The sequence below is a fragment of the Salvelinus sp. IW2-2015 genome, linkage group LG16 (genome assembly GCF_002910315.2).
Source record: "Salvelinus sp. IW2-2015 linkage group LG16, ASM291031v2, whole genome shotgun sequence".
In the NCBI taxonomy this organism is placed as follows: domain Eukaryota; kingdom Metazoa; phylum Chordata; class Actinopteri; order Salmoniformes; family Salmonidae; genus Salvelinus; species Salvelinus sp. IW2-2015.
The window spans coordinates 6021243-6038545 of record NC_036856.1 but is presented as its reverse complement, the minus strand read 5'-3'; the positions used below and the strand labels follow the sequence as shown (position 1 = coordinate 6038545).

Here is a 17303-nt window from a genome sequence, read left to right as displayed (position 1 = left end):
AACCGCGTATTGCTAGTTATTCCCCAAAGTTTTTATCTCTCTCTCTCTCTTTTTGATTTGCGCCAAAGATAGGCCTATAGTCATCTTCTCAATCTGCCATAGAATTGAATTGTGCACTCCATCAAAACCACGACACATCTTATATTATTCTTTTTTCCCCCCCAAATGAAAATATGGACCTTATTGTTTCATAAGCTTTTTTTGCACGTKACTCACTGTTGACGGATTGATAATTTGTCAGGCACTGTTAACAGAGAGGGAGGCTGAGTGCTGGCAGCTGTCTTCGCTACATCACACAGATCAATAGCTGTTAGTCACACGATCGGCTGGCGTTAGCCCAATGACACGCATTGTTAACCAGCCTGGGAGACCGGWGGAACACAAACTCATATATCACAGGGAAGCAGCCAATTAAGTACTTCTTTCCACATATACCATTCACGTATAACCTGGCTACGTCCTTTTTATTTGAATGCCTGGCTTTATCTCGTACATATACCAATGTCCTGTTGCTGTGTCTTGTTTACATTTGTTTGGATTGTCATTGGCTCTCACTTGAGTCTGCCATCCCACAAGACAACATGGTAAACAAGATTGCTCAATTACCAATTTAGGATGCAGCTGTGTATGTCTTATAGCCTTTCCACTTCGTGGTTTTACTCTTTACACCACTAATATCTGCCCTGAAGCGTATCATTACTTCATACTGCGTAGAATAGACATATTCAAGACCAGCTTCATACACTGGTGGGGAAAGCATGTTCCGGTCCCCCCCCCCCCCCCCCCGCCTTTATCTCACCCTCTCCAGCTCGTTTTTCTCCTACAGCTGTGGACTAAAGTGAAGACACTTTGATGTTTATTTGGCTTAGAGGTGTTTTTAAATGAGAACTGAGAGAGAACTGACTCTCCTCCGGTTGTCTTTTTGTCTCAGAAGCTCACTGCCTAAATTAAGTCTGTATCTGTGGTTATTGAACAGTCCTCCAAAGAGTAGAGAAAATGGAGATGCATTGTAGCTCTGAATAATTCCGGCTTCCATTATGCTGCGGTACGGGTGATAAATCAATCCATAAAGTACATCTGAATAATGTATGAATTGAATAATGCCATTGACTAGGGCCGGCACGATACCAGTATCAGGATTCCCATTAGTATCGTGGCAAGGAAACAAAATGCGAAGCAGATTTAAATTCTTGAGGAAAACAGCCTTAATGTTGGAAACCAACATCATTATGTTGTCATCCAGAGTCACATTTATTTATTTTCCAAGCTACAGCACACAATATTTTACATACAGAAGGTCTGCTTTGTTTTCATTTTTGCCTTGAAAAGAATATCCCGATACTGGTATCGTCCCAGCCTGAATAGTGGACTGCACACCTTTTAGTCAAGACACATACATGGACTGTAAATTTGTCCTTGAGACTTCTGCAGGGAAGTTGAAAAACATTCAAAACCCCTGTGCCTTCTACTGCTATATCTATTGGCTCTCCAGACCTTGAGAAACTTCCCGGTGCGTTCTAACATGTGGGAATCCATTATCTCTACCCCTCTCTCCCAAACTCTCTCCCTGTTAATTCTCATTATGTGGTGGAAACAGGCGGCCAATGGTGACACACCAGAACTGCAGCCACGCTATTCTGTGGCAGCGTCGACCGGTCATCACCACCACAGRCATGGCAGCCATGGCTCCCCAAGTGGAGTCAGCTTTACGAATAGAACACTCTGTCACAGAGCTTCACATGTCACTGACAGGAATGCCAGCCGGTACCCACWGCCTCACAGCACTTAGAGTAGCAGCACACATACATACCCACCCAGCAGGGGAAAGGAAATGGTTCTAGCCGACAGCTTTTGGTTCAGCTATGGAGACCTAAGACTTTTAGACTATGACTGGGATTTGGCATTGGACCACATTTGCAGGCGGGCTGCGTTTGCGTCACAGAGATGAGAGAAAGAGACCTAGTTTTTTTAGTCTCGTTTACCAGCTTCCTTTCAGCGTTCACCTGACTCAAAGGTTGTTCTGTATTAGCTCTGTAGTGCTAGCTTTGCCTTTGCCTTAATAGGTKGTCTCTACTGTTTAATGTAGCCTATTTGAAATGATGAGTGCTTCTTACAGTCACCTTTTCCTGTTTTTAATGAAAATACTTTTCATTCAAGTCGTACAGTTTGGTTTCAATACTTCAAAACCAGATGGTAGGTCCAGGTAGTCACAAAAATAGATGGGTGTTGGTTAAATTGTGATTTTTTAATGATTCGAACACATTTGGAGTGGCATTTTTTTCCCCCTGTGAGCGAGGAGCGGTTTTTCGCGGTGCAGTTGGAAAGGACTTGGAGCACCGGAAAGCACCKCTCCATGAGCGATAAGCGGGATTTCTGACTGCTCAACTCCGCTCACATACTCTGCTGAGTACCTCTTCATATTTTCAGCATGGTGGTGGCTGCGTCATATTATGGGTWTGCTTGTCATCAGCAAGGAAGTCTCTAGGCCCTGGGGGTTTGGGTAGAAGACAGTGGAGACTCACTTCACGGTAACACAGTGAAGAGGTGACAGAAGGTCTGCTTCAGGGTCCCACCCCCTGGGATCTCATCGACTAATCACCCATGATTCCTAGCTGCCCTCTGGTCCGCTACACTACCTGACTCAACTCCTAATGGACACTGAGAAATMCAGTCCTCACCATGGCAACCTCGACAGCTCTTGTTCCTTGTCTTTTGAATGAAATGAAAAAGTAGTCCCTCGTCTGCCTCTTTTTAATACCGTGTTTAATATTAGAGCCGGCAGTGCCTTGGGCACCGCAGGTCCACTTCACACTGTATCACATTGTCTCTACAGGAATGTTGTCGGTGTGAGGATGGAGACATTTTCCGCCTCGGCTCCCTTGGACTGGGTTTCTTTGTGAAATATGGCTTAGCCTTTAAAGTCTCAGTTCCATAACCATCATGTTATAGACTTGTGTCATTCCTTGAGTCTATTCCATCAAATCTGATTTACGGTCAGGATTTTTGAGGGTAATGGTCTTTGACAGGGTAATGCAGATCTGAACAGATGGTCTATGGGTCAGCTATTAGCTGGAGGGGATTTATGGGCAATGTCATTTGGAGAGATATCTCAAATTGGACATTCACAATTAAGGATCGGGTCTTAATGGGAAAATTGCAATCACTGATGGCCACTAGATTATCACCAGCTGATCTCTCGTTAAACCATCATTACGTTCTAAAATCACCCGCACAGCTGATGTCAATTGCAACCATCATCCGTCACCGATTTCGTAACGTGGATTTCTGAATTGGAAAGAAATGTGGTAGGAAGAGTAATTTCTTATTATTTGGAAATCGTTATCTTAACCAAAGAAACTGTTGCAAAGTGTTTTGTTTTATAATTACATTTTAATTGTCTATCAATGTTGTTGCATTCCATATAAAAAAGTATGTGAATTTGGCTATTTGGTGGATTCGGCTATTTGAGCACACAGCCATGCAATCTTCACAGACAYACATTGGCAGTAGAATGGCSTCACTGAAGAGCTCAGTGACTTMCAATGTGGCACAGTCATAGGATGCCACCTTTCCAACAAGTCAGTTTKTCAAATTTCTGCCCTGCTAGAGCTGTCCCGGTCAACTGTAAGTGCTGTTATTGTGAAGTGGAAACGCCTAGGATGTCAGGTATGAAGGTAAGACCCAGATGCAGACACGTCGAATTGACAATYGTTTAATATTCCAACAGGGGCAGGCAATAGACYGGTCAAGGCAGGCAGGSGTCAGTAAACCAGAGGWGGGGCAACGGTACCGGYCGGKAGGCAGGCTCAGGGTCAGGGTATGGCAGAGGTTGGTAATCCAGAGGGGAGCAAAGGTACAGGTCAGGGGCAGGCTCAGGGGCAGGGGCAGGCAGAGTGGTCAGGCAGGTGGGCTCGGAGTCAGGACAGGCAAGGGTCAAAACCAYGAGGGCGAGAAAAGAGAGACTGGGAAAAGCAGGAGCAGAGACACAACCCTGGTTGACTTGAACAAACAAGACAAACMGGCAACAGACAAACAGAGAACACAGGTATAAATACACAGGGGAAAATGGGGAAGATGAGCGACACCTGGAGGGGGTGGAGACAATCACAAAGAKAGGTGAAACAGATCAGGGTYTGACATAGGAGCAACAATGGCTCAGCCTCAAGCTCACAGAACGGGACCGCCGAGTGCTGAAGCGCATAAAAATCGTCTGTCCTCGTTTGCAACACTCACTACAGAGTTCCAAACTGCCTCTAGAGGCAACGTCAGCACAAGAACTGTTCATCGGGAGCTTCATGAAATGGGRTTCTATGGCCGAGCAGCCGCACACATGCCTAAGATCACCATGTGCAATGCCACAAGTCCTCAACTGGCAGCTTCATTAAATAGTACCCGCAAAACACCAGTCTCAACATCTACAGTGAAGAGGCAACTCCGAGATGCTGGCCTTCTAGGTAAAGTTGCAAAGAAAAAGCCATATCTCWGACTAGCCAAGAAAAATAAAATATTAAGATGTGCAAAAGAACACAGACACTGAACATAGGAACTCTGCCTAGAAGGCCAGCATCCTGGAGATGCCTCTTCACTGTTGACATTGAGACTGGTGTTTTGCAGGTATTATTTAATGAAGCTGTCAGTTGAGGACTTGTGAGGCGTKTGTTTCTCAAACTAGACACTAATGTACTTGCCCTCTTGCTCAGTTGTGCACCGTGGCCTCCTGCTCCTCTTTCTATTCTGGTTAGGGCCAGTTTGCGCTGTTCTGTGAAGGGAGTAGTACACAGCGTTGTACGAGATCTTCAGTTTCTTGGCAATTTCTCGCATGGAATAGCCTTCATTTATCAGAACAAGAATAGACTGGCGAGTTTCAGAAGAAAGTTATTTGTTTCTGGACATTTTGACCCTGTAATCAAATCCACAAATGCTGATGCTCCAGATACTCAACTAGTCTAAAGAAGGCCAGTTTTATTGCTTATTTAATCAGAACAGTTTTCAGCTGTTTAAAAAAAATAATAGTGCTAACATAATTGCAAAATGGTTTTCTAGCCTTTTAAAATGATACACTTGGATTAGCTAACACAACGTGCCATTGGAACACAGGTGTGATGGTTGCTGATAATGGGCCTCTGTACGCCTATGTAGATATTCCATTTAAAAAATCTGCCATTTCCAGCTACAGTAGTCATTTACAACATTAACAATGTCTACACTGCATTTCTGATCAAGTTGCTGTTATTTTAATGGACAATTTTTAAAACATTTCTTTCAAAAACAAGGACATTTCTCAGTGACCCCAAACTTTTGAARGGTAGTGTKCATGTTTCAAGCAGAACACCATAGTCCATGTGCCCGAGAAAGCGAAAGTAACCTACCTAAATGACTAGCACCCAGTAGAACTCACGRCAGTAGCCACGAAATGCTTTGAAAGGCAGGTCATGACTAACATCAACACCATAATCCCAGAAACCCTAGACCCACTCCAATTCGCATCCCGCCGCAACAGATCCARAGATGATGCAATCTCAATCGCACTCCACACTGCCCTTTCCCACCTGGACAAAAGGAACACCTATGTGAGAATACTGTTAATTGACTAAAGCTCAGCTTTCAACACCATAGTGGTATATTTCACTGGTCATCCCCAAAGCCAACACTTCCTTTGGCCGCCTTCCAGTTCTCTGCTGCCAATGACTGGAACGAATTGCAAAAATCACTGAAGCTGGAGTCATATCTCCCTCTCTAACTTTAAGCATCAGCTGTCAGAGCAGCTTACCGATCACTGTACCTGCACACAGCCAATCTGTAAATAGCACACCCAACTACCTCATCCCCATATTGTTATTTATCCTCTTGCTCTTTTGRACCCCAGTATCTCTACTTGCACATCATCATCTGCATCTATTACTCCAGTGTTAATGCTAAATTGTAATTATTTTGCCTCTATGGCCTATTTATTGCCTTACCTCCCTACTCTTCTACTTTTGCACACACTGTACATAGATTTTTCTATTGTGTTATTGACTGTACGTTTGTTTGTAACTCTGTGTTGTTGTTTTTGTCACACTGCTTTGCTTTATATTGGCCAAGTCGCAGTTGTAAATGAGAACTTGTTCTCAACTGGCCTACCTGGTTAAATAACGGTGAAATAAAAATAAGTCAAATAAAAAATAAATARGATGAGACAGCCTATAGGGACAACAACCTCTCCCTCATTTTGAGCAAGCCAAAGGAGCTGATAGTGGACTACAGGACAAGGAGGCCCTAACAGGCCCCCATTCACATCGATGGGGCTGTAATGGAGCGGGTCGAGAGTTTCAAGTACCTTGGTGTCCACATCACCAACAAACTATCATGGTTCAAACACACCAAGACAGTCGTGAATAGGGCACGACAACATGTTTTCCTCCTCTAGAGACTGAAAAGATTTGGCATGGGACCCCAGATCCTCAAAGTTCTACAGCTGCACCATCGAGAGCATCCTGACCGGTTGCATCACCGCCTGGTATGGCAACTGCTCGGCCTTCGACCGCAAGGCACTACAAAGGGTAGGGTGTATGGCCCAGTACATTACTGGGGCCAAGCTTTCTGCCATCCGGGACCTATATACTCGGCGGTGTCAGAGGAAGGTCCAAAAATTGTCAAAGACTCCAGTCACCCAAGTCCATAGACTGGTCTCTCTGCTACCGCATGGCAAGCGGTACCGGAGCGCCAAGTCTAGGTCCAAAAGGTTCCTTAACAGCTTCTACCCCCAAYCCATAAGACTGCTGAACAATTAATCAAATGGCCACTATTTACATTGACCCCCTTTGTTTTTACACTGCTGCTACTTGCTGTTTATTATCTGTGCATAGTCACTTTACACCTACCTACATGTACAAATTACCTCGACCAACCTGTACCCCCACACATTGACTCGGTACCGGGACCCCCTGGATATAGCCTCGTTATTGTTATTTTTTTGTTACTTTTTATTTAATTTATTTATTTAATTTATTTAGTAAATATTTTCTTAACTCTCTTTCTTGAACTTCATTGTTGGTGAAGGGCTTGTAAGTAAGCATTTCACAGTTGACATGCGCCGAATACCTGTTGTGACAAATACATTTGGATTTGATTTAAAGGAATCCAGCGTTAACCTGCAGGAGCATGTTAAGTTCTGACTGTTTGTTGCAATCAAGCCCATGTAATTCAGATGAGATTGGTAATAATAGGCCCATTTTAATTCGGCAGTGAGAAATAKGTTTATTATAGGTACTGTAGTTCTGGATCTCAGCCATTTTTAACTGGGAAAGGAATCTAAATCTTCACTAATGTTGAACTCAACAAGCCCCATTTTCACCAATACAACTCATTAGCATGGAATGCAAATCCAGTTGCAATTACCTACAGTATTTATGTAGGGCTATGATCATTCTGCTTAGTAGCAACAGCACAATCCTGGATCATTTGTGATGCAAAGATTGAACTGTGCAACTGCAGCATATTTGTTTCTGTGTATGTCTCTATCTAAGTAGTTTATCCTTTTTAATATCCATTGCAATGAAATTGATATTCTACGTGCATCAGTGGCCTGAGCACCGCGGGACCATCTGCTATTTAATCACAAAATGGTGTTCGGAGGCTCAAAAGCAATGTGCGTATGTGCTGCTCGTGGAGTCTATGGTGCCACCACGCTGCATACAAAACAAGGACAAGCAGCTACCTCAAAGGAGCACCACAGCAGAACTGCCTCTGGCCTCCACTCGACACAGGCTTTCTTCCTGGGGATGAACGAGGAGTGTTTAAAGCACGAGGGCTTGAAGGTCTTACTTTTGGGTGTGTAGTTCCTTATTGTAGCCTTCACAGAGCATGCTCTGTATGATAAAGTTCAGACTTGGATTGTACTTGCTCTGAGGGGACACCACAGGGTGGAAGTTGGGGAGGGTTTTTGAAGACGGGGCCAAGGCGGGGCAAGGCTGACAGCTCCTCTGGGGTGAGAGAAGTGTGAGAGACGAGAGAGGACTTCTTATATGTGGACAGGAGGAGAAACCCCAGCTGTGWGAGAGAGAGCCTCCCCTCTCTAAAGCAGAGATGTAACATACTATTGTGCAATCCAACCTTCAAAACCTCTGTTGGAGGGATCTCTGTGGAGAGCATAAACTCTGGGGGTTGGAGCATGTCTCATTAGAAATTGGAGCTCGGAATGTTTTTCTCTGAGCCCTGTGTCTTGAGATGCCACCTGGTCTTGTCAGGTGGCAAATGCTGCACCCAGTTTAGGAGCTCAAGTACAAGCCCACTGTCAGGGATGCCATGGCAAGGGCAGAGCCCTTGGTACTAGGCTCATCTAATTGACACTCTTTCTCTCTTTTCTCACTCCTTCTGTCCCTCTTTCTTTGTCTTGTCTCCAGGGGCTGCACGGATGTGGTGTGCTGTGTCGTATTCGTCATCTTCATCCTCGGCTACATCGCTCTGGGCACCGTGGGTGAGTTGTCATGCTGCTGCTTATTTCATCAGACATGTTGGTTTCGCAACACCACAGCCCACCCTATGATGATGCTCCACGTTGTGCGAGTCGACGTCCCATGTAAATGTAGTGTGTGTGTGTGTGTGTGCATTCGTCTGCGTTCATGAGTTTCTGCTTGCCTAGCTCTCATCTTGACAAAGTCTTTGGGTGGGGAAGGGAAAGGGAAATGCATTCGACCAAAATGTGTCTTCTGCATTTAACCCAACCCTTCTGAATCAGAGAGGTGCGGGGGGCTGCCTTGATCGATGTTCACGTCATCGGCGCCCAGGGAGCAATTTCTTTTTTGGCTCGGGGATTCGAACTGCGTGTCACCGACTGCGTTGCCATTTAAATGCTAGATAACGTTTTGTATTGGATCCCGTTTTGCATTGAGCAACAGKGCCTCTGGTATTGTGAAGTGTGTGGGAGGTGGAAATATGAGTACTTGAATTTCCCCAGAGACAGACCCCTTCCTTAATGAGTGGGASTCAGCAACATCAGAGTCTAATGATTTTATGTGAGTCACTTTCTGAGGTTACTGAATGGCATCTCCCTAATCTGTGCGTCTAATCTCTTGATTGGGGGTTTGACCATGTTCTCCAGAGTTATGGGTGACATCCTATGGCCTCCATTCCTTTTAAGGGACTTAGAGTAGTTGTGCGTGACGATYTAAACGCAGGCCTACTGCAGTGTGTTCCTCTCAGTAGATTGGAATCAATCATGTGACTCTCCTCACACGCACACACCTCAGTCTGTACAGACACAGACATGCATGCTTAAACACACACAGGTGCACACACACGTGCACACATGTTTTACTATTCTTGTGGGGACCAAACAATTGATTCCCATTCAAAACCCTATCTCCTAAACCTTACCCCTAACCCTAACCCTAAATTCATCCTAACCCTAACCTTAAAGCCTACCCCTAAGCCTAAAATATACTTTTTCCTTGTGAGAACCAGAAGGATAGTAAAACCGACACACACACACACACACACACACACACACACACACACACACACACACACACACACACACACACACACACACACACACCACACACACACACACACACAGCACACACACACACACACACACCCTAAATTTGTCAAATCGGCTGTCTTTTCTCAAAGTGCTGCCCTTCTGACTCCCGTGTGCAGTGGAGTCACGTCTCAGTCTGGGCAGAGGAAGGACTGTCTGTTGCCCAATTACTTTAAGAGAGCCAGAGCCATGAAAATGGAGGTGACTTCAAATAGACGCTGGCGTGTTTGCAATTACGTGAACAGCTTTTCATTCTTTCTCCTCGCCCGTGGTCTTCCTCATGCATAAACTCTCTGTTTTATCCGGACTATTGGGTGAGGCAGGTACAGTGTCGTTGGCTAGAAAGGGAATAGAATAGAATGCCTTGTCCTCTAAAGTAATTATTTTCTGTTAATGTCTTGAACAGGTTAGAAAAACAAATTTGCAGCTTGGATTGAATTTCAGAGTAGTCTCAAAAGATACAGACTGGTGTTGAAAGAGTATTCCAATAATTGGGTGACCTTGGCCTTGGTTTTGTTGGTGGCGTCATTCCATGAAGAGAGCTTTTTGCATTACTTTGATATTTAAAATAAAAAATTGTGCACCAATATTGAATTTGAAAAGACTTTGAAGTGCCCTTTTTAATATAGTGCACTTTTAATATAGWCCTCAAGGAAAATTCAACAAATCAGATTTTTTAAATGTATAAAGACTTGCTAAAGTGCCACAATTCAGCATTTTTACATGTCCCTCCGGGCACCTTCTGTGACTTCTAGGGAGATTTTAACCCGCTTAATCCCAAGATGTCAACAAGTTTTCACCATTGTTGTTATACCCTAGTTATTTTGTTGCCTTGACAAAGTCATTTCTAAAATATTATTATTTATTTAATGTGATTAGTGACTCATTTTAAGGTCAACCCTGTGACGTAAGCAGAACTCTCGATTTAATATGAGTAAACTGTTCCTTTTTAAAATAATATAATATATTTTCTAACGAAACATTGAACATCTAATAGTCAAATCATCGTGTAAAAGCAGGTGAGCTGGTTTTACCCTTTTTGGCCATTTTCTGGTGTTTTGTGATGGAAAACTGACCATAATACGTAAACCCTGTAACCCATAGGCACTTTATTTTTTTTACAATTAAATGTATTGCATTCAATTGTCTCTCCCTGTTGCACAAATCAAGCTTCCATTCCCCCTGTCACAAMGGGATTTTTGGCTGTTACTTTATATGGCACTTAACAGACACTTACTAAAGTCATTTTTTTAAATGTAACCTCTTGAGATGGGAAAGTTATGAAGTTAAACATGTGCTCTTTATGACAATYTTAAAAGTAGTTGAAATCAAAACGTATTTTATTTTTTATACAAAGTTACACTTTGTAACAACCCAGTGGTTTTCACTCATATTATCTCTCTGTATTCTGTAAGGGTAGTCTCACAAGGTTTTCAGGTTGTCCTGTAATTGCTGAACAGCCAGCTCTCAGCTTGACTCGCTAATCTTTTCATATCTGGCTTTTCTGATTGTGATTCATAATAGGAGTCTACCTTTTGATCCCGTTTGACCTGCTTTTTTATTCGGAAGTGATTATGTTAGTGTGTGTTACAGGCGGGCAGAATATTCCCATGCACACACAGCCAGGGAGGTCCTGTCACTGACTCATAAATGCACAGAGTGATTGACAGTTGAAGYGCCAGGGAATGAGGCTAATGATGCGGCCGTTTGTCTGGTTGCAGCCTGGATCCATGGCGACCCCAGGAAGGTGGTCTACCCTACTGACAGCCACGGACAGTTCTGTGGACAACAGGGGACCCCCAACGCGTGAGTATAAAGAAAGATMCCAATCTTTTAGTGCACTTGGAAGAGATACAAAGCCTCTTGGGAGGTGTCGGCTTTAACACTTTTGACACCTGCAATACGACACAAACAATCTGAGACAAAACATAATGCAGAGAAACTGCTTTTCCCTACGATTTAATATCCGGCCTCAGCATGTCAGTAGTATTAGTCTCAGTGAGTTGAGGACAGTGGAAGGTAGGCCCCCTAAATGGCAGGTAATCCAGTAAAGAAAACAAGTAGGTGGCCAGTATGATGCAGGATTTTTTTTTTGTTGAATTATATGCAAGTTAGATTTATAATAATACAAATAAGGAGCAACGTTGACTGAAGAAGACTATAGTTGAAACACGTTGCAGTTGTGCGTCCTGTTATGACAATCGTAGGCTGATCTGCTCCTTATACGTATTCTTTGTCAATATAATCTGAGTATAGTTTTTCTATAGGTTTTCCTGCATCACACTGGCTGCCTACTAGTTGTATTAGTCTGTAATATTTAGTTTATTGAGTGCTTTGCGCACCGTGTATGAAAATCGCTTTATAAAGAAGCATTAACAATCACCACGGACTTTCCTGCTCCCTGTGTTTTTACACACTGTTTGACAGACAGATCAATCTGCTGTTAGATTTTCAATACAACGTTTGTCCTCAGCGTTCGCTAATAAAACTGTCATTGTCTTCGTGTTGGGAAACTAATGACTATTCTCTCCATTTCCCTGTGGTTACAGCAACAAAGCCATATTATTCTACTTCAACATATTGCAATGTGCCAATCCTGCCGTTCTCATTAACCTCCAGTGCCCTACAACCCAGGTGAGAGCTGCCTCTTAACGCCGCAGACATTATGCTATTATGTTCCCGCTCGTTTTCCCTCGCTTGTTCTCTGTCATTAAGCGTTGATTCATGTTTGGCTGTCCCTTTRTCGTCTCTTCCCAGCTCTGTGTCTCCAAGTGCCCAGACAGATTTGCCACATACCTAGACATGCAGTACAACTACAGGTACAACAACAGCTACTGGGAGTATTACAGGCAGTTCTGCAAGCCGGGCTTCGACAATCCTAGAAAGGTACCGAGACTGATGCCTCCAGTCACTTATGGTCTCACTTATCAAGTCCTTGAGTGTTCTGAAACAGATATCTTCTGTAATGTTTTTTTTTCACGTCCACCGCAGCCGTTTTCATCTCAATATTAAAATATTTTCTATGGAGCYTTTAAGTACATTACTGTGATTGTTTTAAATGAAAATYCTCAAAAAGAAACAAAAATAGCTTCCTGGCAAAGAGCAAGCAAGAATTTTGATAGGACTGTCTGGGAGTGGTCTGAGTGGGGAGGGGAAAACTGATAACTAGCTGTTATTGGCAGAGAGGTTTGGAACTCTCTTTATTGGTCTATTAACTAATTCTCCGCCTAGRGATGTCACCAGACAGGCCAAAACTCCATCCCACCAAAATAGGCAGAAATTTCAGGCAGTCTTTTCAGACAGCTCTTACACAATTCCACAGTATTATTCCAATTAGGGCTGACCCCAATTAGTCGACTGGTTGATTGTTTGGTCGATAGGCTGTTGGTTGAAAAATATATATTTTTTTTGGAGCAGTAGCAAATATATATATATTTATTTTATGGCACACAAGAAACCTGTCTGATTCGCACCCATCTCAGTAAACGAATCCATTGCGGAGGCCGTAGGGATGACACAGCCCAAGAAGAAGGGCAGTGTGGCTAAAATGCACAATGCACATCTCTCTGCAGAAGGCGCTCTCTCCCGACAATTTGTGCCCATTTATTGTTTCTTTCATAACTTCATTTTGTGAATTGTTTGCGTTGTATTGTTAGTGTATATCAATTCCCCATTACATATATCACCAGTAGTACATTTTATKATTAATTCCTATCATTTCTAATCTACAAGGTTACGGTAATTTCTGTTAATGCATTCAATYTATTATTATTCCAGTCTTTTACCGTTCTCATTGTCGGAGTGGACACGRTGTTTGCAGAACACACAACCTATGCTTGTGAGAAACAATTTTTTGGTTTATTTCATTCCATTTACGAGTTTTGTCAATTTAGTCATTGTCTTTTGTTTGGAGTGCTCATGTCAATGTTGAGTAAGGACGTGCACCTGATTACACATAGAAGTAGGCCTATAGGCTACAAATGTAGGCATGTAAATGTGCCCATTTGGGGATCTGATAGTATTTCTGATTGGCTTAACGCACCACCACTAATGAGTGGTGGAGCTTCTCAAAGTAATGTTTTCTTCACCTCAAACAGCAAGCAAACAAAGTCTGTTTTTACATCCATTGAGAATGACATTAGTTCTTCAATGTATTTGAAAAATATTTCCAGCTCTTCCTTTCAATAACCACTCGGCATGAAAGGTAAAAAATATCATGCTGTGATCCAGTGGAAATGTCATGAAACAGGCCTGCCTAATGACCTCTTATCCCATGTGCAAAATAGCCTACAACTGTGTCTGTCCTGAGCTCACTGGTGCAGGAGACAATAAGCTCCCAGGATATTTTATACAATGTTGCAAGTTTGCTAGCACAAGCTTTGGGCCTGACCCAAGTTGATACAATGCTTCAAGTTTGTTGCAGACAGGCCATGCATTGCCAATGTGATTTATATMATATTTATTTTTATCTGGATATTTTCTACCTGCAGGCTGCAATGTTTTTGTTTGTTGGCTTTCTGTAGGCTTTTTTTTTTACATTGTTTGTAATGAAGACACAGGGAGTCAGGAAGCAAGTGCAGTTGGTAAGTTTAATAACAAGGAACATGAAGATATACAAAACCAATACTGCCTGAAGACTGAGGCTAATGAGGGCTAAATAAAGGTGAAGTACTAAAAGTAATGATGAAGTCCAGGTGTGCATAACGATGGGGAGCAGGTGTCTGTAATGATAGTTGCCAGGTGTGCGTAATGTAGGTTGCAAGGACKGGTGGTTAGTAGTCTGGCGGCGTCAAGCACCGGAGCGGGAGTAGGCATATCATCATTGGCAATGGCAATGAAAGTTATGTTTTAGGTTTGTGTCACTTTGATTTAGATTTGGATAGAATTTAGATGAACCACTTGACAATGATTTTGAGATATGAAGACGTTATTATMAATGAAATGAAACAGTTCCACGAAAATGTGCATATGAAAACCATAACTGGAAGGCAGATGGGTAGAAATGGTAAGATAAATTGGCATTCCACATGAGAAAGGTTGACAAATCCTCGTGTAGCCTATTACCAGCAACTTCAGGAGAGTAACGGCAGAATCTGCGAWAGCCAGCAGGAGGGAGAGGAGGATGATRGGGTCAGGTTAAGGTTTTTTTCTTCTTGTTATTTGGCTCRCTCTTGAGTAATTTGTTTCTTATTTCATCAAACKGTGTGCTTAAAGCATCAGATAAGCTTAATATATATAGTTGATTTTATTTAATCACAAAGGGTGTGTTTATACATGGAAAATACKCGTTWWAAAATTTAGACCAATCGKTTAGTCGAAAGAACAGACGACTTTTGGTCYACCAAGATTTGTTTTAGACGAGGACAGCCCTAGTGGAAATATATATAAAACACAGGAGAATCATGATTTTGACGACACTGGGCCTTTAAAGGAACTTTCTCTMTTTTTGGAATTAAAATAAGATCAATAATAGTGTTCAATAGTAGCGACCCTTCCTCTTCAGGAATTCAAATCTTATTGGAGTCAGATTGAGTCATTTAGTTGTTGCATAGAATATCTCTTGTTGTATAGAAATGATACAAAGCAATATCATTGGATGTGTTTTTCTGTAAGTACTAGGCCTAATGTACTATGTAAAGGAAACATAATGAGAATGTCATTTGAAAGTCCTGTGAGAGAAAAGCGTGAGGAAGGCGGCATCTGCTGATGTCACTCACAGCTCTGACSAGTTGGTTTTGTGGGACACAGACTGTGATACTGGTCCATGTTCGTCAGACATGCTGGCATGGCACCTCAGATGAGACTTAGAGAGACAGAAAGAGAGAGAAAGGGGGGAAGGGAGAGTGTAAGAGATGGTGTGTGGGAACTCATAATCACACAATCACACTGTTACTGCTGAATCGTTGGTTCTCCCACCCACACTGTCTACTCAGTCAGTACCCAGAGCAGAGTGCTAAACTGAGGAATAGAAGATAGAGCAGAAAGGGTTCCCTACCAGTCTGTTCTGTACTGTATGACAGACAGTCGTCTGTTCCTAGTCAACTCAGCCACACGCCCACTCTGCTCATGGTCCTGTTGGATAATGGCAAAGTCATAGGATATGATGATAGGATGTCTTACCAGTCATCCTAACCTAAAATACACATTTTAATATTCAGACCAAGTTATTAGTCGAAGGAACAGACGACTTATAAAAACTCAAGTCTGAGGCTTTGACGTCACCAAGTGGGTATTCTTTGACTTCTTCTCCCTCTCCCCTTTTCTCTGTTTAGTCCGTTGCACAAGTCTTGAGAGATGAGGACTGCCCTTCCATGATAGTGCCAAGCAGACCTTGTAAGTGAATCCAAGTTCTGCACACAGTTCATCCACTATCATTATTGTGACGTTCATACTGTCTATTCCTAAGACTTAGATTCTGTGGGAGGGGAGGGTATGTGACGTGTTGGAAAAGGGGATATATATATCACAGTGTATGATATTGAAATACCAAATTGTCAAAATATTTGTTTGTYTGTTTCAGTCCTCCAGCGGTGCTTCCCAGACTTCATCACCAGGAACGGGACGCTAACTGTCGCCAACAAGACAGTCTTCAAAGACGGCTTAGGTAAAACAAGGAGCGTGATCGATCTCCGAGACGCTGCCAAGTAAGTCCTYCTCTCCCCAATGTCGCTCTGCAGAAGCCTTTGTTGTTGTCGAAATCTTGGAGTTTCTGCCGAGAGAGACTATGGGATGAATTGTGTAAGTGGGAGGCCTATTAGGGGTGGTGGATTCACATGGTTGAATATTTTTGACCAGTAGACCTGAAAGATGAATTAACGCTGTACAAATCTGTTCACTGTGGCCTCGTTGAGGCCATGTTTGAGAATTCAAATGCATTTAAACTATTATATTGTCATAGGGATTCTAACTTGGAACCCAGAGTCAACTGGACAGCTATTGCAGGGTAGGACAACTGGGCCATGATCACTCATGCCCAGTAGAGTGTGTAGTGTGGATCGTTCATGCACATTGAAAGCCGTCTATGCATGTTTGCATGGAAATGCAGCTCACGCTGTAGCTTCAGAGTAATACAGTTAAGTAAATTTCCTCATGCTATGCATATACAGTCTATAAAACGATCGATACGTATGGATTCACTTGTGGGAGAGATAAGAGAAGAGCAATTAAGACAGATGCAGGGTCTTGATAGTTTTGTGTTAACGAGCTGCCATCATTAGTACATCATGTTTGCCTTTGAAAGAAGGATGTTATGACCAGTTGAATGCTTTTCCTTTTTAGCCGAGTTACCGCCATGCAGCAAGGAGTGGAAAGGTCTCAAACTAATTACAGTATTTGAACCTTTAACCGTAACCTTCTGTAGCCCCGAGCTCACTGTCTGCAAACTAACCTTCCCACCTGACTGCGTCATGGGTAATCTGCTGCTGTTCCTCTCCGACTGTGGCTGTGGAAAGGAAAGAGGACAGATTACCTTCAAATGTTGCCTGATGTGGAGCTAACATCCATATTGAAGCCCTAACAAAGAGTAACAACTTAGCTTACAGTTCATCTACTGTATTGGTCTTGAAAAGCTGAGAGTTACGTCACCCCCTAGCTTTCATCAACATCTTCCTTCAGTGATATTTTCTTATCATAATGTTTGCAAAGATTTCATTTCGTGAAACTGGAGAAGAACAGCCTCAGCATCAGATGAAGGCAGTAATTAGCATTATTACCACAGTAATTACCACAAGTTATATATATAGGCCTACCTCTGACTTTCATAGACTATATTTGAACACAA

At 42.8% G+C, this 17303-nt stretch overlaps 1 protein-coding gene across 3 annotated transcripts in view; it reads left to right on the top strand.

Annotated features, from left to right (window-relative positions):
- LOC111975625 (choline transporter-like protein 5-B) overlaps window positions 1-17303 on the top strand; it is a 57598-nt gene that overhangs the window by 30054 nt on the left and 10241 nt on the right. For 2 of the 3 annotated variants that reach the window (XM_024004054.3, XM_024004055.2), the window contains exons 3-9: window positions 8385-8458; window positions 11245-11329; window positions 12073-12157; window positions 12281-12409; window positions 15796-15856; window positions 16044-16167; window positions 16802-16834. In XM_024004054.3, the coding sequence (XP_023859822.1) occupies window positions 8385-8458; window positions 11245-11329; window positions 12073-12157; window positions 12281-12409; window positions 15796-15856; window positions 16044-16167; window positions 16802-16834 (591 nt within the window). The remainder of the gene's footprint in view (window positions 1-8384; window positions 8459-11244; window positions 11330-12072; window positions 12158-12280; window positions 12410-15795; window positions 15857-16043; window positions 16168-16801; window positions 16835-17303) is intronic. The other variant, XM_024004056.2, reaches the window with a different exon arrangement.